We start from the raw sequence: 19451 nt of genomic DNA, 5'->3' as shown, positions 1-19451 counted from the left end.
ACCCTGAGAAATCTTGAAAGAAGAATTGCTGGGGCTAAATGCTTACCTGATTTCAGATCTAACTAGCCAAAACCATATAGCTTAGGCTGCAGAACAATGGGATCCTTCAAAGTCATCAATATTTTCTGTTCCTTAAGACCATGAGGACTCTCATTACTGTCAGCTGGAAAGGGCAGGTAGATGTCACCTCTTCTACATGTGGATGAAGGCTCAGGTAGCATCCCATCATGCTAAGCTCACCACACTTGTATAGCATTCATCTGCACTTCGCAGCATCAGCACCGAGTACCTGTGACATGAAGGAGGTAGGAAGGCAATGGGCACAACAGAGAGAGGGAACGGACAGCAGAGGACAACAGCCAAGAAAGTGGGAACCAAAACATGGTTACATTCTGTCAGTGGTGGCCTCCTACAAAGAAACAGTCAGGAGTCCCAAATCTGGCAGTAAACGTTGTTCAAAGCTATTCCCTCCTGACCTCCTTTCTAGGTTTTGGTGCTGCTTGATGACAAAAGAAGGGCAAATCACCACATTTAGGCAAGGTAATAAAGGACAACTAACTCATGCAAAATGTTGCAGCCTGGATGGTAGCCCACACACTTCAGAGATTAGCTGAAGCTCTGAAAAGCAATTTGAGTAACTTCCTTTGATGTACCATCTGGTGAATAATTTACTGGGAATGTCTTAATCACATCAAAGGTATCTATCAATGTGCTCAGATTTTCTCAGTGTTTAAGACTCTGCCTGTATATTGCACTCAAGGAACAGACATAATAGTACAGAATTAAACTTTACTGCAGTACTCCCACAGTAATAATTGAAAAAAAAAAATCTGCAGCATATTACCAGTATGGCCTCAAGGACTAGGTTTAGGAAGAGCCATATTTCACTATTACCTCAAAAAGGCTGCTACCCTACAATCAGCCTTGCTCATGTTTCCAAAAATTTATAAAATAGACACGTATCTGTGGCATAAAAAATGTTAAGAAGCACATTTCCGTATTCAGAGGGCTTATTGGCAGGGTTCTCAATCACATGGGTTTAGATCCAGAGTAGATTTAGACTAGATATAAGGAAGAAATTTTGTGCAATGAGAGCAGTGCAATGAGAAATTTTGTGCAATGAGAAACACTGGGACAGGTTTTGAGAGATGTTGTGAATGCCCCATCCTTGGAAACATTCAAGGTCACATTGGACAGGGCTCTGAGCAGCCTGATCTAGTTGAAGATATTTCTGCTTATTGCAGGAGGATTGGACTAGAAGGCCTTTGAAGGTCAACCCAAACCATTTTAGATGTCTATGATATCCGTTTGTCATACTCTAAATGGGAATACTATAATTACTGCTTCCCATCCCTAAATACTGAGACTAAATAGGGGTCATATTAAAAAAAAAAACAACAAACCTTAAGTGAACAAACAAAAAGCCCCACAAAACTTACTGGCTATTAAATAGCCAGAAAGCCCTGAATACCCCTGAAAGCCAAGGCCAGATTATACTTATTTGCATGTGCCAGTCCTTTGCATGTGCCAGTCTTGCTGCTTAAGTGTTTCAAATTGCGTTATCCTTCAGCATCACCCCAACACACCCTGTGCAGCTCACTCACTGCTGTGCTGTGTTGACAGGACCCCGCAAAGCCCCGCGACCGCCCCCGGCCAGGTGCTCACGGCAGGCGGGTCAGGAGGAGATCGCTCCGGCGAGGGGGGCGACTCCGGCCCCGAGATCGTGCCCCCGTCGGCTGCTGACACCCACCCACGCCCGCCCGCAGCACCCCCCGCCGGGCATCCCCGCCCCTCCGCATCCCCGCCGCTCCCGCTCCGCATCCCCGCGTCCCCGGCGCTCCGCATCCTCGCCCCGCCCGCCCCGCCCCGCGGGCTGATTTACGGCTCTGCTGAAAACGCCGCCCCGCTGCCGCCACCAGCAACAAGTCGGGTGAGTGCGGCGACCTTGCGGGCGGCCGAGGCCCGCGCCGAGCCGGGGCCCGGCGCCGCTCCGCTCCGGCAAGGCCCGGGCGGCGGCCGAGGCGAGCGGAGCCGCGCCGAGGCGAGCGGAGCCGGCGGGGCCGTGCGGCTGGAGCGCCGCGCCGGGTGGGCGCGTCCCCGGGCGGAGATGGCGCGGTACCCCTGAGGAATCGCCGGGAAAGTTTCCCAAGTTTCCCTTGGGGCGCGGACGCGGGCTGTTCCCTCCGGCGAGGAATGCAACAGACAGCCCGGGATGAAGGCGGGCACCCCTGGCCGGAGCCGCTCGGCGGCGTCAGCCTCCCCTTCCGCTGCCCGCGATGCGGCGACCACACCAGGTTCCGGAGCCTCTCCTCGCTGCGGGTGCACCTGGAGTACAGCCACAGCTTCCAGGAGAGCAGCCTCCTGGCCAGGAGCAGCCTGTTCTCCCCGCTGAAGGACGCGGAGCTGGTGTCCCCGCCGGAGCCCGCAGCCCAGGGCAGCCCGGGCAGCCCCGGCGGCGTTGCCGCGCAGCCCGCGGGGCCCTACCTGAACTTGGGCGGCGCGTCCTGCGGGAGCGGCAAGGGCGAGCAGCCGCGGGAGCTGGCGGCGGAGCGGCCCGGCTCCTACCTGGCCAACTATGTGTCGGCTGAGTCTCCCAGCGAGGTTTCCAAACCCGGCCTCCCGGCCGCTGATTCCAAAGCCTCCTTCGAGGCACACGTCAGAGAAAAGTTTAACAGGATGGTCGAGGCCGTGGACAAAACGATCGAGAAGCGGATCGACAAGCTTACCAAAGAGCTGTCCCAGAAGACGGCGGAGCTGCTGGAGGTGCGGGCAGCGTTCGTGCAGCTGTCCCAGAAGAAGCAGGAGGTGCAGCGGCGAGAGCGGGCCCTGAGCAGGCAGGTGGATGTGGCGGTGGAGATGATCGCAGCCTTGAAGCAGCGGCTCAGCGAGTCCGAGGAGGAGCTTCACCGGAAAGAGGAGTAAGTGGGGAGGCGAGTGCCGATGGCTTGGCGAGGGCTGGACAGCTCCTGCGTGAGTGACAGCCTTTGGGGGAGAAGAGAGGGAATGTCTCAGTTGCTTGCTGATTATGAAAGGGCCTGGAGCTCAGCAGCTTCAGATCACTATATTGCTAGAGTTATAGCCCATGTGACATGTCCCCTGCAAGGCAGTGGACAGCTCCCTGAGCAGGTGGCTTTCACACTTGGCTCCCCAATGACTAACAGGGCAGAGGACAGCTCCCTGAGCAGGTGGCTTTCACACTTGGCTCCCCAATGACTAACTTCTACACTTTCGAATGCCTGTGTTGTGCCTCTGGTTTCATGGGGATAGGGACAAGTAGAAGCTCTCATCAGCATGCTATGTGATTCACACTGACACCTTTAATTCATTGTCTTTTTAAGAAGATATGGGTGGATATGTCTGGATAAAGTATGTGAGAATTCCTAATAGCATCTTTTCCCTTAAGCTTTCTCACCATGGTCAGCCTGTGGAGTGCCACAGTCTCTTGTGCATCAACAAAGTTTTACTGGAGACAGTGTTGAAAAGGCCATGTCCAAGTAGTTAATGTCTAGTGTGTTAGATGGACGCAGAACTGTGGAACAGTGGGAAGCAGATGTCAGAGTTCTGACTAACCTAAGCCATCTAAAAATACATTCATGATGCATCCATTAAAAATGTAGTGATAGCTGATATATAATTTATACATGAACTACTTAGTTTATTCAGCACTTGCTGAAACCTTTCAGGCTTTTCAGAGCAACACAACTTTTTTAGAGAAATAGAAATAAAGAGCCTTGGTAATGGTATGCCTCTAAACCAATTCATCAGCTTACAAAAGGAAGATGAGAAGTGGTAGTTGCCATGACACTGAGCTTACAAGAAATAAGGAAGGTGGTGTAGGAGTTCAGTGTAGGAAGTTTGGAGGGCTTTCATCATTCCTTCCTGTAGTCTAAGGACAAGAAAGAAAAGATGAGGATGACTCCCACATCAGTAGGAGCCATCTATCTTGAAGCAGAGCTATAGATTTTCCAGAAGAAGGGATACATAAAGGTGGTTGTACCTGAGCCTCTCAGATCTTCCTTGAAGGGATATTCAACAGAACCTCTGATTTTAAAGTATGAGGTGATCCTCATGGAAGGGAAAATTGAAAGACTTAAGGTGAAGGTGAAGCTGAATAGTGCAACTGAGGCAGATTTGAAAGTGTGCTGGAGGGAAGCCATGAGCATAACATAGTTTCAAGCAGTTTTGGTATTCCCATCTAGCCAGACTGCCCTCCTAGGCTCTTTCACACTGTGAGTCATCCTATTTCCTCTAGAAAAGTATCTTAGAAGGGGAGGGATTGCTCTGTGAAAGTCCTTCTTCCCTCTGCAGACTACCAGGAGACCTCAGGTAAGCAGCTGTCTTGGGCTAGATGCAGAATTTCAGATATCTCATGTTAAGTGGCATGAATCTTATCCCAAACTAAAGGCAGATTGTGTTTTAAAAATCAATACTAGGATCCCAAAAGGAAAAACATGATTGTTGGGAGGAAGAAACCATTCAGTGGAACAAATCCGAAGTTCTGCAATGCTGTAGAAGAAGAAAAGACCTTGCAGGAAAAGAGGAAAAGGGCAATTGAGTCATCTGGGTAGAAAGAATGGGTATGATATGGGAGGATGGCAAAGGACACTGATCTTTGAAAAGAAGACAGATGAAGTTGTGATTTTTAACTGTATTAGGAAAAGGAACAAGGAAGAGGCCATATGCTCTTTGGCAGACTACTTACCAACGGCACAGTCAGGCTGGAGTTCTGAGGCCAGAAAAGACTGAGTACAGAATGAGAAGTGGGAAAACCTTGTCCTTCACACTAGGACATTGCCAGGCTCAGGAAGGGGGCAGGAGCTCAGATGATTGCTGTTAGAATTCCTGTCTTGAAAGGAGGAGGATGAATGCATAAACAAATTATGAGGTAGCTCCTAAGTTGATGTTACAGGGAAGGCTGAAGGTTACTTGGCTGGAAACACTAACCAAAAGAGCAGTTGCACAAGAGACTTCTCAGAGTACTTCACAGAGTGTTGCTCTTTAGGGTTTTGCTTCCACTTTCAACAAAAAGACTTGAAAGCAAGTGCAGCAATAGGAATGAGTGAACAGCTCTTACACAGTAGTGTGTAATGCATGGTAGTAGGTAGGATGGAAGAACAGCAGCCCTGAGTAGCAAGGGGAAGAGGGCAGTCACAATATGTTACTGCCTGTGTCTGTGCCCAGCCCCACAGCATTGCCTCTGAAGTTACTCTGAGGACACTGGGAGGGTAGGCAGGGTGAAAGAATAGGTTGAATCCACTTAGGAAAAACTAGAAGGGTGTTGGGTTTTTTTCTCATTTTGATGATTCATTCATTTCCCATCTTAGGGGATAACAAGGGACAGTGCCATAGAAAAATGCACTGTTTGGCTTTCCAATTGAAAGGTCATTTTATAATTAGCAAATTGAGAAGGAAGGTAGGTATAAAGAATTGCTTTGTAAGAGCAGGACTGATAGTTCTAGAGCAGCTTTTCAGAGTTGATTCCCTAAAAATGCCTGGGACAGTTAGCTTTACTCCAGCAGCAGGGAGGCACTGGGTGATGTGCTGTAGTAGAGAAAAAAGTTCATGACTTTGGTAACAACAGTGACACTTGTCTGGCTTTCTCATGGGCCATTGGTAAACTCTGAGACCTGCCTATATATTCAATCCTTTGTGTGTTCAAAACTTACTTTGTTTAGCTGTGCTAAAAAGACATTGCCCTTCAAAAAAGGAGGATCTCAACTTTGGCTTTGATTTCTGGAAGAAGTCCAGATGATTAGAAAGCCAAACAAGACTGCATAATGGAAATTGCAGAAGCGGTTCTCACTGCAGATTGTGGAAAGTCAAAGGCATCCCTTAGGGACTGCTTTGATGCTTGCTGACCTTCAGAAATAAATGCTTTCATCAGTTTCTTTGGATTTTTTTTTTCCATAAGCAATCTTGTGAATATGGATAACTTTTTCCTAAAATTAGTATTGGTATTGAGCTAGTGTAGCTGCAAATCTTTTCCTCTTAGCAGGAAAAAGAAAGCACCTTCCCTGAAACATCTGAGTGTTGGTTTAGACCATCAGCAGGGCTGCCCATTTGAAGAGCTTGTAGGATCAGTGGGTTTATTTCTTTAGACTAGTCAGTTGATTATTTTTTGCTTGTTTTAAATAAGGCCTTTATCAGTCCAACAAAGACAGCAATGAAGATACCTTTTTAGTTACATTTTCTTTGTTTCCTTACAAAAACTGTAGTGCCAATATGCATGCAGGTAAGTGCTGATACTGGTGTGAGGCCCTCGTGGAGGTGAACTCTGTTGAGGGGTAGGATAGCTGGAGATACAGCACTGACTGTACTAATTCATAGTTGAAATAGTATTACTTTAAGCACAGAGCTGCTGAGCAAAGGAATTATTTAATTAGAAAATGTGCCCTGAAAGGGATTATTCAATGTTTGATGAAGGAGAATGCAATTCAGAGTGAGCGCTGTGATCTTAAAGATAACACAGAAACATGCCCAAAGGGCCTAAGACTTTGTTGAATAAGATATCAAGAAAACCATTGAAACAAAACCCAGCTATGAACTTAACTGCTAGAGGACATTGAGAGGCTTGTTTCTGGATGTTATGTAAGAAAATTGAAACTGGTAGAGTTTGATTTTCAGTAAGTTTGAACAGGGTAAAAAGTGATGGTCTTCAGCTGGAATCTACCTTCAATGGTAACTTAAACAGATTCACTTTGTCTGCTAATCATAGAGAAGATCATTAATGTTGTACCTTGCCATATCTCTGACAATAATTGCTCTAACCAGTCTAATGCATTTGTTTTGAGACTGGTCATGCCTCTGCTCTGACATAGCCTGGAATGCAAGGATTAATTCAGAATAGCTGTTGTGGGCAATAGTTATTCTTGCCAGTGGCTTCACCTTAAGTTTGCAATTAATGAAATTATCTGTGCAGATACCATCTTGACAATGGTATTAAGAGCTGACTTTTAGACATCACTGCAATTTGTGCTTTAAAATGGCTTTCCTTTAAAAAGGGATTTCAATTGTACCACAAAACAGTTTTGATTTGCTTTAAGAAGAGTACAACTACAATTACACTGTTCTTCCACCCTCAGTTTTAGGTAATCCTACTCCCTCTTTCCTGTTTTCTTTCATCTTCCTACTCAAGAGATTACTCCCCACCCCTGCAGCTGCACAGGTTTAAGCCTAGCATGGCTTTCCCACAGAATGGCTCTGTGAAATAAAGCTTAAAATCTTCAGTGTCACCCCAGTAAATTCAGGGCTCAGTCTAGAACACAGCCCACTTCATGGATACAATAACTTTCTGAGGGAGGAGGTGTGAATCTCTTTAATCAAATGTGCTTTTAGTGGTGTGGTAATGTGAAACCACAACCTAATGAAAAACGGCAGCCTTCAGGCAAAAACACCAGTTGGGTGATGGATAAGGTCAGTGGCATTAATACTTAATGAATATACATATTAAATATTTTGAGAAGTAAATCACTTCACTGCTTACTGTGGTAGGAATTTTCCCACCTTCAGGTAAAATAATGGCTTGGTTTTCTATTGATTTTAGACAGAGTTATGCTAAATGTAGTTCTCCAAAGTGATTTGATATTGGATGCAAAACCTGCATGGAGCCTCATGCTTATCTCCACCTCCAGAGCAGCTGCAGGTGTCAGCACAGTCCTGGGGCCAGTGCTATGCATCCGTGGGAGGGCTTGGTTGCCATGTGAGAACTCATTAGCCCTTCTTGTCAGGTGTTAAGGAGCTGGAGCTGTCCCAGCCTCTGCATCTAGTCAGTGTATCACACTCTTAGCTGCTGAAAGTCATACAAACACTGAGCATCTCCCAGGATCCCTGTGCTGGCAACTGCTCCAGTAAACAAGAACTGCAGCTCGCTCATCCTAAAGCAGCGCTGAATAATCCAGTGGTAAAGGCAGAAGAAAAAATGTCACCTAGTCAGCCTATGATTTATAACTTTATTTACCACATCTCAACTTGTTTCATGGTAACAGCCTCCATAAAGAAGTTTTTAGGCTAGGCTGCAGTTGGGATGCAAAATGCCAAACTACTTAAGTCCAGTAAACTGTAACAGGTGAACTCCCTGGCAGACTCAGATTAAAACAAAAGCTTTGGCAGCAAGTGTTTCACACTGTGAGTTCTTCCCCCTGCACTTGTTTTTTTTCACCTGAATGCCTCTGAGGTGCCTGCTGTACTGCAATAAATTCCCCGTGGACTCCTCTGCCTCTTGAAGAACTCCTTTCTGACCCTCTGGCAGTACAGGCATCTCCTGCTCCTCTTGGACACCTCCCAGGCTGCATCCCCCTTGTCTGTCCCTCTCACTTGCCTCACCCTGCTGCTGGCAGCTCAATACACCCCTTGCTCTCCAGGCAGCCAGAGCAATTCCCTCTTCCTGAAAGGTTTCATCTGACAGCAGCACCCCACCTTTGTCCCTGCTGCCCAGTCACAGCCCTGTAAACATTTTGCATACAGTATACCTTAGTGTTGGTATAGTAAACTATGAACAGATGAGATTACAGAAATTTAAGAGATCTAGGGTGCATTGAGCATCATGTTCACCACTCAGAACATGTAGTGTCGGGATCTGTAAGCAAGTGGCAGGGTGCAGAGCTGGGTGGAAGGAGGCAGGAGTCTGCTGGGCAGAGGAGCGGAGCAGAATGGTAAAGGGATGATGCTGAGAGCAGAGGAACTGTCAGGGGGAGTTAATAACTCCATGTAACCTTTCCTCAATATAACAGAAGTGCTCCAGATGTAGAATAGTCAGTGCAGGGTAGCAGAGACCACTCGTTAGAGAGGGCAGCACCTGAGGTCTGAGCCAGGTTTTAACAAAGTTATTCCTATTTCAGGTGAACACTGCTCACAAGGCTGTGCTGTCAAGACACAGTGCCCAGTGGGCCCATGCTGCTGTGCTCTGGTTTATGCCTCTCCCACGTGGGCCCCACAATATTCATGGCTTCAGCTTTCCCCTAGCTTCAGGAAGAGCAGTGTTAGACCTCTGTGAACATCCATCTTTCCACAAGAGAGTGAAAGACAGGAGTCCTGTCATATAATCCTCACAAATTTGGCAGAGGTCTGAAGAAATAAATTGAAAGTAAAATAAAGAACATAAGCAAAAAAAAAATCTTCACAGATATCTGGAAATAAAATTGAAGGGAGAGGGTCATCAGTATAGTATGGTTAAGAAGAAGTCTGGGCAAACTACAAGAGACAAGAAGGACAATTAGACAGATAAACAGCAGCTGCAGGAGGCTACAGGAGTTCTTTGAACCATTTCCCTATTGTTCACCGTGGGAGGAGGATAAAAATACTTCTGGGAACTCCCTTCAGGTAACCAAGGCATAGCTGGGCATGGAGTGAGCTCTCTGAGGAAGAAGTGTTGGAGCAAGTAGAGAGACTTATTAGCAGTCACTCCTCAGGGCTTGATCTTGTTCTTCTGAGAGATGAGAATGAAGTGGAAACAAAGAAAGTAGGTGAACTAACAGAAGTGCTGCTTATCAGTGCAAGGCGTGTGACAGAGCCCTAGTGTGTGGGTGGCTTCTGGCTCCTGTCTTTCCAAAGGGAATTTACAGAGTGCATTTCAGCCCAAAGGAAAATTTTTAGATTAAAGTTATTAAAGGTAGGTTCATAGGCTGTACAAAGGCAGCTAAACAGAGAGAAGTTATGGATATGCTACTATCGCTGCTAATAACAGTTCTTACAAATAATGCTGCTAATAACAGTTCTTACAAATAAGGATGCCAAGTTATCTTTAGTCTAGCAAGCAAGTACAATAATAGGGAATTATTGACATTTTGAGTCTCTTCTCCTCCTGACAGTCATCTAGATCGTTGTGAAAAAAACTCTGCTCCCCCCTGGCCTCCTTATGGTATATTAATGAGATATTTGTAGGAAAGGAAAATCTGTTGGTGATTATTTGTGCCACAGAACTAATGCAACTAAGGCAACTAATGAATTCTTATTAATTACCTTTGCTGAGATAATTAGAAATGTTAGCATTCTTGAAACTGTCACTCTTTTTAAAAAATGCCAGTTACTCATGTTTGTGGCCTCCTGCTGCAGCAAAACTCAGAAGCTGACTGACTCCCTGGGAGGGACATCCTCATGGTGTCCCAGGCTGGCAGCTCCCTGCTTTCCCACCTTCCCACTGGAGGGTCAGCAGCCTGCCAGGCTGTGCACAGCTCTTCCTTACCCAAAAGGAGAGGGCTTTGGAGCCAGCCTGCTGAGTTGCTGTCCTTTTGAGCTCCCTGTCCCCTGAAAAAGAGGACCCTGATGAAACGCCAAGGACTTCAGGTTGCTCCTACATTAACCCAAAACCATGAAGTGAAAGAAGTTACAGTGTGGTGACAATAAAGCTCAAAATTGACCTTAATGAGTTTAGATTGGTTCTCCCTCAGCATTCCTCAGTGGCTCTCTCTCTCATCAGGTTGCTCAGGGCAAGCTAATAATCACTAAAACTGTTCAGAGCCTTGAAATTAAATGGATTAGCTACAAACAAGCTACCTCTCTGTTTCTTAAGCCAGATTTTATGGGTGAATTAATATAAACTAATATTCATCCGTGTTCCTCATCCAAACAATACATGCTTGTTATTACCTCATTCCTGCCATTAGATCAGCCATGCAAACAGAACTCAGCTATGGAGCAGGCAGGCACAGCCTGAGTCCTAGGTGGTGAATTTCCAAGGCTGACCACTTGTGCTTAGCTCTTAGCACAAAGCATCTCACTGTTGAAACAACTATACTACGTTTAACCAATTAACTACAACTATGCTGAGTTAAAACAACAAAACACAGAGAAACTTTGGATTTGTTGTAAACAAGCTAAACTTTGAAAGGTTTTTTCTGCCAGAAACTGTTTCATAGTTTCTACTTAAAATGCTTTTTCCTCAGGCAATGTATTTCTACTGAGCAATCATGCCCTTTCTCATTTGGCAAGTTCCCTCAACTCCCACCCATTTTGTACAAAGCAAAAATTAACATGGCTTCACTGGCAGAGTAAAAAATATTTATCCAGGCATTTATTAACCAGGGAAGTCCTGCATGTTGAGATTTGTCTTCTTTTGTAATACATGCTTCAATCTGCAACCAAACTTCTTCCACCCAAATAGTCCTCTGATATTGGAAGCCCAAGTGGTGTCCTGATTACTAATAGTAAGTATGCAGAGAATTTAGAAATGAGCAGTGTCTCAGCTGGGAGCTTTCACAGTCACCAGTGCTCTCTGTTTCTTCCAGTTGTGTTACCAGACAAAGACACGTTCCTAAACTCCTTACCTAAAACTTGCTCTTCCCACACATGCACTCCTTGGTCTATAATCTGTAGATTATGTGTTAATCTCCCATGTTCCCTCTGGCTCCTGGTCATAACACCACACTTGGACATACTTGTAGGATTGCAGCCAAAATGAAGTTTTATGGCCACAGTAGCTCTTTTGAGTTAGGAACCACCCCAGCAGCAACATTAACTGATGAAATGAAAAGATAAATTTGGGAGTTCATCTGTTTCTCTTCATGTTTCAGAGCTGATATTCTCATGGTTAAGTAAAAAAAGAGAAAGCAGATACAGCTATCTCCAGATACTTTGAGAGGTGATGCTTAATAATGTTTCTACCCTGGGATCCACTAAAGACTATTTCCAAGACTCCAAATAATGTGAAAAAACCCCACCCCAAACCCACTGCCCATAAACCTAAATTCAGTGTTCAGGTTTCCGGATCTTCACTTTGTCCACAAAAAAGTTGAAATATTTTGATGATGGTGGAGGACATTAATTACCCACCACAGGCTATCACCATGACAAACTGGAAAAACACCAGTAATTTCTGACAACTGTGAGACCAGGGACCTGCTGTTATCTAAATGTGGCCTCTTTGCAATGTTTCTATCTTGCAGAGAAGTTGTTACTTTCAACCATTTCCTGGAAGAAGCAGCAGAAAAAGAAGTGCGGGGGAAAGCCAGGCTCCAGCGCTTCATCGAGAACCTGTTGCAGCGCGTGGATCTGGCAGAAAGGCAGCTAGAATATTACCAAAACCAGCAGATGGTGTGCAACCACACTGACATCAGCGAGCACGTGGTAAGCCAGCAGAGTCCTTCCCTTTGCTGTCACCCTTCCCCTGCAGCCAGAGCTCTGGACTTTGGATACACGGGGGCTCAGTGGCTCAGGCTAAGCGTTACTGCAGGCAGATGTGCATTTGTGAAATGTTTCTTTAGGTGTGTTTTATTTGTGTTTTAAACTACCACTTTACACGAGAGAAAGGAGCAGAGAGCATAAGAGCAGCAACAGCCAAAGATGGTAAAGGGAGAGCGGAGAGTAATGAAATGTTTGATAAATATTTAAAATTTTTCCAGCTTTGGCTATTGCTGCTGTTGCCTTTGCCATTAACACTTTTTTAATGTAACTTGGCAGTCTTTTTGTAATGCCTAAAGATTTTCAGGAAAGACATCAATTCCTATAGCTGATACATCAGCTTGCTGGCAAATCATCTTGCTTTTAGTAGTTACCTCTCATGGGACTCTTAGAAATGGTGAATGGATTCTCACAGGCCTGTATCCCACAGATCAGTAATCCAAGAACATTACTTTTTAAAATACATTATTTCTTTAAGAGCCCTCATTTTTAATACCTAAACTCAGTATTTTCCCACAATGCATTACATTTATATGACAAGTTTTAGGCACAGGATTTCCAAGGAACATTTCAGTTTAATTCAATACCCCATGCTGCCTGTGCTAAGTAGTTGCTCACCCAGCGATGTGAGATGAGGGCATTTGATCATGCACAGCACTGAGCAGGTATGCAGTGGTGGAAAGGAAAGGTTCCAGAGCTACTTGGAAGACAGCAAGCTTTAGGTAAGGCCTGAGTAAACGTAGATGAGCTGAAATCCAGTGCAGGCATCTCAGACATTATCTGTGAGAAGATTATGGGGCACCGTACAGATGGGCCTCAATATTAAATCATCTCTCTTGCTCTGGATGTGTTTATCATAATGCCAGGCTCAGCAGTGTTCCTTGGGGAGGGATCTAATTTTTAAGGCACCTGCCCTGATTTCTGGGTGACTTCAGCATTCCTCTAAGGTCATCCATACAAATATTGACCATCCTGACCTTCAGGAGGTACAGGAAGGTACACCATGAGATGGCTCCAGACACCAACCAAGACAGATGACAAGCGAAGTCAGGCTGGGCAAAAATCCATCTGCAAAGTGTGGACAATACCAGGGACAGAAGGAACATTTACAAGAACATAATCATTTTCAGATGCCAAATCTGACTTCCTTGTCTCAGTGACTTCATTAAATGATATTCAAAGGCTCAGTGTAGCAGCTCTGATGAGAGCTCAATACAAAGAACCTATTTAGTACTAAAAAAAAAATCAATTTAAGCTGAGCTGGCATTAAACACCTCCTCTTCTGACCCCACCAAAAGAGGGACTAGACAAAATGTTTCCACACTGTGAACCAAACTGCTGTAAAAAATGAAGTCATGCAAATTTGGCCTGGCATTGAAGCTATGCTGTCCCTAGCTGGTCTCAGGATTTTCAGGAGGGGGAGAGAAATGCTTGTGTCCTCACCCTCCACCCTTCAGTGAAAGTCTGGCAGAGCCAAGGGCTTGTAGCTGGAGTTTCCTAGCCACTTGTGTAAAGGAAATGTATCACTGAAAAATTAAAGGTTCTGAGAGAAAGTTAATTTCATGCAGCTTATTCAGCCACTGCCCTTTATTAATTATCTTGAACACAAAAATTACTTCTCTTTGTATCCATACTGTTTAATCTAATGTGAAAGATCTCTGTTCAGCCCACACTTCTTTAGCAATTTACTTTGATTATAGTTACAATAAAAATAATAGGAAAAATCCAACTACTAACAACTCACACATTATGAATTTTAAAAACATGTTCATAAGATGAAAAAGTAATAATCTGTAAAAGAGATGGCTTTTTTGGTTTATTTCCTGAATGTTCTAGTTTTAACATGTGAGAATGGAAATACAGTTTTAAAGACTGTGTATATTTTACCCTTGTACTTTAATTACTTGAAAATGTAATAGTAATAACCTGGTTTTGTTTTCATTGCAGTTTACAGACATTTCATTAAATAAGAAACCCAGATGCCTGTATGTATATCTCCTTTTTTTTTTTTTATCTCAATACACTAAGTTGACATGCTTGCATTTCTGCTTCTACATTTTACCTTCTAGTTGGGACCTGCATGTGGTCTATATTTATGTCATGTAATTGAGGAAAACCAGATTTCTGCTAAAACTAAACTGGAATCAGATATTCTCTAAAGAAAATAAAGAATGCTAATTTTCTGTTAAACAAATTACTCCTTCCTGCTGACTGTAATAGCCTATTGCAAAACTACAGGAGTTGAATCTCTTTGGCTAACACAGTCCAAGTTTCAGTTGAAAATATTCTTAATATTCTATAGGTAGGAGAGAGACAGTTGTCATTTCCTAACTGACAGTAGCAATCATATAACCAAACAAGGGCCCTGACAAAGCATGGGCACTAACAATCTCAGGTTACTCAAGCAGCTGTCCTGGGAGCAGCAGAACTAATTGGGGCTGGTCTCCCATGTCTTTGTGACTTGGTCATGAGTCCCAGCAGGTGGTTTGGAGCATCACGTGCTGCTTGGCCAAGTGGCAGTCAGGCAGTGCACCCTTCTCCAGGGCAGCCTTTCCTTGTGGGGACACAAGTTTAGGACTTTTTCTCATTGCAGCACCACAAGTCCTTCTCCAAACACAGCAGATTAGGAGTATGTGTGAGGAGAAGTTCAGACTCTCTTACAGTCCCTTATGTTGCAGAGCTGCTGCTTTCAGTGAAAAAGCATTTCCTGCATCTGGAGCTGGCAGCTTTGCATTTCACATGCAGTGACCTGCATCTTCCTCCATCTTGGGTACTTTCTTACCCTGACTGTGAATTGGGGTCAGACATCCATCTTCTCTACCATAAAGTTGTTCAATTTAAGTACAGTTTAGCCCCTTTAGGCAGCCCTTGAGATCACATTGACCTTGACCTTTGGTTTTTGTAGCTTCATTCAGTGCAGCAGGAGACTGCCTAACATCACCTGCAATAATGCCTGTGTATGCTTTGGGAATAAATGATGTTGCTCTTCACCATAACGTCATCTGAGAAAAACAGAACACTGCATCTTTAAACAACAAGTAGTGGACCGTAAAAAACAGTACTCAAGAACTGATGGTAAACTGGAGTGGCCAACACTTGTGCATTTACACAGGTCATTCCTAAACCCCCAGCAAGTGGTCAGAGCCCAGGCTTGTACCAGGCCAGGATGACACAGTGCCTGCAAGCTCCAGCTTGGGCCTGCACAGCATTTCACCCCCCTAAACCTCCCCCTAGTGAAATGTGCTTAGCAAACCTGCTAACCAGGTAATGCTGTTACATAGGTAAGGCTTAGTTCCTACAACGTCAGGTGGTCCCACTGCCTCCTACCAACAAATACAGACTTCCATGACACCCTTCTCATCTTCCTAAAGAGCAGGAGAGGGTTTACACTGTACACATGTGAGTAACCACAGCTTTTTCCACAACTGGCTTTCTCAAGTGTGCAATATGATTTAACTCCTAGAAGAAGTTATACCACAGATATATGGTTTTCAGAAATAACAGGCTATGGAAAATAGCCCTGTGGAATCCCTTAAGAGATCAACTTGTACATCAGCACATCTGCTCTTCACTTCAGTCAAGGGAGCTGGGTAGACATGAGCTGGTGCCTTACATTCATAGTTCTGCTGTTACACTAATGTATCTGCTGTAAAACATTTCAAGATTATGTTAAAAAGGACTATAATGATCTTAGCTAAACTGTGGAACTGCAGTTTTGATGTAATATTTCAGAGTTGATGGTTCAGCCTTTTCAGCACTTGGCACTCAGCTGTCACTCCACCTGAGCTCACCAATTTCTGCAAATCTTGCTGGGTTTGAACCATCACAGAGAGAACAAAGAATTCAGCTTGCTTTGGCCTTTAGGCTTTCATACCCATCTTCCCACCAGTTTTTGTATTCCCCCTTCTTCTTCTTCTGTTTTAAATCAAAGTCTAAAAGGGAAGCTAAAGTTTCCCTGGGTGGGTGGTCAGCACAAAGGCAGAGCATGGAGTTTCCTGAGCTATTGGCCATTTGTAGCAGCAGCTCCCTGGGGCCTGGGTGCAGGCCAGGGCAGCACTGAGATTGCACAAAGAAGTCCCTACAGTTCCTGCACCTTGTTTCTACTCTTATTCTTCCTGCACCTACTTTCTACTCTTACTGGTGCTGTGTGGTCTTCCAGAGACCAAGGGATGTTCATTCTTTGCAGAATGTGAACATGTGCATCTTTAAAATCCCTGCAGATTACCAAGTATAGACCTCAGTAAGGTCTCAGCACTCCAAAATCAGCAGAATGCTGATCAGAATAAAAGTGTAGATGAACACACATGAAGAGTGCACCAGTAACATACCTAGGGGTTATTTTAATTAGGAATACTTTTGAATACTAAGGAATGTAATTCATCTTAGAATTCTGTTTTTAACATGTAGCCTCATTCTGTAAAACAAGACTATTTTTGTTTTCAAAAATGCAAGGGTTTGGGATATTTTGGGGTCCTGTCAGTTTGCAGGACTGAATAATAGTTATTGATAATCACTATTATTAATTTCAGGAGCCGAGGAAGTCAACATGCTTCATATAACATCCCTGATGCAAAGCCTCATTCCTTTCAAAAAGGAAGGATCTTGTTGAAAAAAGCAAAGGATGAAAAAGCCAGCTTGCAGCCAGTGAAATGCTTCTATGAACCTGTTGATTGCCCAAGAGAAATATGGAGAGCACAAAAGAAGGGTGAACCAGTCTGCTCTGCCAGGAAAGTGAGTGCAAAATCCAAGATGGGTAAGAAGGCCAAACCGCTATAGGAACGGTGAGCAGTGTACAGCAACCCAGGAACTTGGCTTCAACACAGCAAATACTGAATGAAGTTAGTCATCCTACTTTTTTCCTATCCATCTGGCCATGCCAAAACATATCAGATATAATATATAGAAATAAATACATATGAAAGTTTTATATTATTTAGTTATGCCATTCCCTCTTTGGGCGCTATAAAAGAGGTGACATTTTATTCAGTTTACATGGAGGTTTTTCTATTTATTCATGTATTTATTTATTTATTTAGTCATTTATAGAGCTTATTTTAAATGACTGCAGTTATCTTGCTGGGCAGTACTGTGGCTGTATGTTGAATTATTTTAGTGGCAGCATGCTCTAACCAACTGGTAATTTATTTTCCATCTGTGTTATTCCTGAAGTTCAGAGGAATCCATTTAATCGGCACCAAAATATTCAATCTTCCAGCTTAGGTAGGTGTAAGATCAGTGACTAACAAACATACTTAGATGCAAAAGGCCTACTCAAAGTCGCTTGAAGGCTGTTTGCAGCACTAGATTGCTATCCTGGGTGTTTGGCTATAAGCACATTTCCACCTTTTATTAAATACATCAGACTACTTGGTCCTGCCAGCAGCCACGTTGTCTATTTGGTACAAGTCTGGGCTCCTCTGAGGTGTCCCTTTGCAAGGAGGCCAGAAGCTGTCCTGACACGCACAGGCCACATTGGGCCAGAGGAGGAATTTCAGTGCCAAGTGCCAGCAGCAGGTTATCCGCTGTTAAGGCAGCGTGTTACTGCATGGCATTGTGTTCAATGTCTGTGCTCGGTATCAGGCATGAGAGGCCCAAATAACCATGATTATAACCCAAATCCTTCACATTTTTATCTCTGAAGAGTCTTTACAAGGCTGAGAGATCACTAAGAACCCAAGTGCAAGGCAGTTAGAGATGACTGCAGAACACAAATGTGTGTGTTTACACTGGTTTGTGCCAATTAAAAGGATCCTTATTTATCAGAGAATTTATTTATCAAGATGACTTTTTTGTGTGTACAGTATTATGGCAACATGAATCCTCATGCCATGTTTACAGGTATGAACATCCTGATGATGTTACTGATGAGATTTGTTTTCTCAAGAAAAAGAAAGAATAGGTGAGACAGGTCTATGTGATTTATTTTTTAAACACTCATAACAGATGTAAATTGTTTATGTGGAAGGTGATTTTTACAGTATGTGTACAAAGATTTGTGAAAAATGTTTTTCATTTTTTATAACTATGTCTGTAAGCAGAACTGAGTATTAAAAGACAGTGTATCACTATGATTACTGCTGCAATAAGCACCCGAGTTGCAATATTTTTAAAGCAGAAGATGACCAATCAGTCAGCTAGGATCAGGTAACTACAGATGTCATACATTTGTCAGTGTACAGAGCTCCCAGAAAGTAGCAGAGAGAAGAAAGAGTATTATTCCTCACTTTTATTTTAAATAGTGTATATGGAACAATCAGATATATGTTTAAAAGTTTCTCAACACTGTTTCAGTAGAAAGTCACAGTGTAAAACCAATTCAGGTATTTAGGTTGTAATGATATTTCAATATTTATTTAACTATGTCACTTGGCCTCATGCTAGGCATTGTGTGTGGTGAAAAGGAGTTGTTCATTGTGTTGCATGGGCTTGGGTCAGATTGTATGTTACAACTACTTTTATAGGCAAGCTAAAATTGAACCATTCTTGAGTTTTTTCCTGTTACTTCCCACATCCTTCCATAAACCTGAAAAAGGACCTCCTTTGAAGAAAACAAAGGTGAACATTAGAAAGATAATAAAGTAAAATATATTAATTAATTTCTTTAGCCACTTGACACTGAAAGAATATTTTTATTTTTAAATGCCTATCTACTCTGTTAGTCACCAAAGTTAAGTGCAACTACTAGTTCACAAATGAGATGTTTATTTTATTATTTATCATGCCAAAATCTTGACTGTAAGTTTTCCTTTTGGGAGAGGAAGAGGAAAAGAGTAAGAGAAGTTGCATGTTTTTAAACTTTTCAAAGCCTAATTTACACTTACTTGCTAAACAAATGCCAGTGTAGTTAATTTGAAAGAAATTGGATTGTACTGTAATCCCAGGTAAAAGTTTTTAGAATATAAACATTCTAATAATAAAGATATATTTCTCAGTTACTGTGTCATTTGACTTTGTCAAATCCATTGTTTCTTACTAAAGCCTCTGAAGCAGCACAGAAGCCAAGCAGCAGCAGCTTGGGCTTTGTTTTATCCCTCAGATGAAGCATGACAGTGAAATCGGACAGTGACCCTTCCCAGCAGTGAACCTGGAGACTGCTGCTGCATCTTGCCTGCACAGCTCACAGGTGTCACTTGCTGCTCTCCTACTGTAATGTGCTTGAAAATCATTCTGGAGGTGACCCACAGGGTCAGATAACCTGCCCAAAGCAGAGGCAGGGGGAGTGGAGGGAAGGGTCAGGCAAATTAAGGGCAGAGGGGCTCCCAGGGAGTGTCAGCAATGGTGTCTCCTCACACACTGCCAGTTGCAGAGCCATCATTTCATCCGGTATCTCCCTGGTT

General features: G+C 43.6%; 1 protein-coding gene across 1 annotated transcript; it reads left to right on the top strand.

The window, feature by feature from the left end:
* Positions 1 to 1898: 1898 nt before the first annotated feature.
* On the top strand, positions 1899 to 19045 carry ZNF365 (zinc finger protein 365). The gene is made up of 4 exons (XM_041475004.1): positions 1899 to 2918; positions 11880 to 12060; positions 14062 to 14099; positions 16644 to 19045. Exons 1-4 carry the CDS (start codon positions 2194 to 2196, stop codon positions 16888 to 16890), a joined length of 1191 nt encoding a protein of 396 aa, XP_041330938.1. The 5' UTR covers positions 1899 to 2193; the 3' UTR covers positions 16891 to 19045.
* Positions 19046 to 19451: the final 406 nt, after the last annotated feature.

Source organism: Pyrgilauda ruficollis, unplaced genomic scaffold (genome assembly GCF_017590135.1).
Source record: "Pyrgilauda ruficollis isolate IOZ18807 unplaced genomic scaffold, ASM1759013v1 scaffold11, whole genome shotgun sequence".
Taxonomy (NCBI): Eukaryota; Metazoa; Chordata; class Aves; order Passeriformes; family Passeridae; genus Pyrgilauda; species Pyrgilauda ruficollis.
This window is presented reverse-complemented; position numbering and strand designations above follow the sequence as displayed.

What these genes read in the sequence shown, in the direction of transcription:
- ZNF365 (XM_041475004.1), top strand. Translation starts at nt 2,194, where the DNA reads ATGCAACAGACAGCCCGGGATGAAGGCGGGCACCCCTGGCCGGAGCCG. An exon ending in GAGCTTCACCGGAAAGAGGA is followed by an intron (nt 2,919 to 11,879) that starts GTAAGTGGGGAG and finishes TCTATCTTGCAG; the next exon opens with AGAAGTTGTTACTTTCAACC. An exon ending in AATAAGAAACCCAGATGCCT is followed by an intron (nt 14,100 to 16,643) that starts GTATGTATATCT and finishes TATTAATTTCAG; the next exon opens with GAGCCGAGGAAGTCAACATG.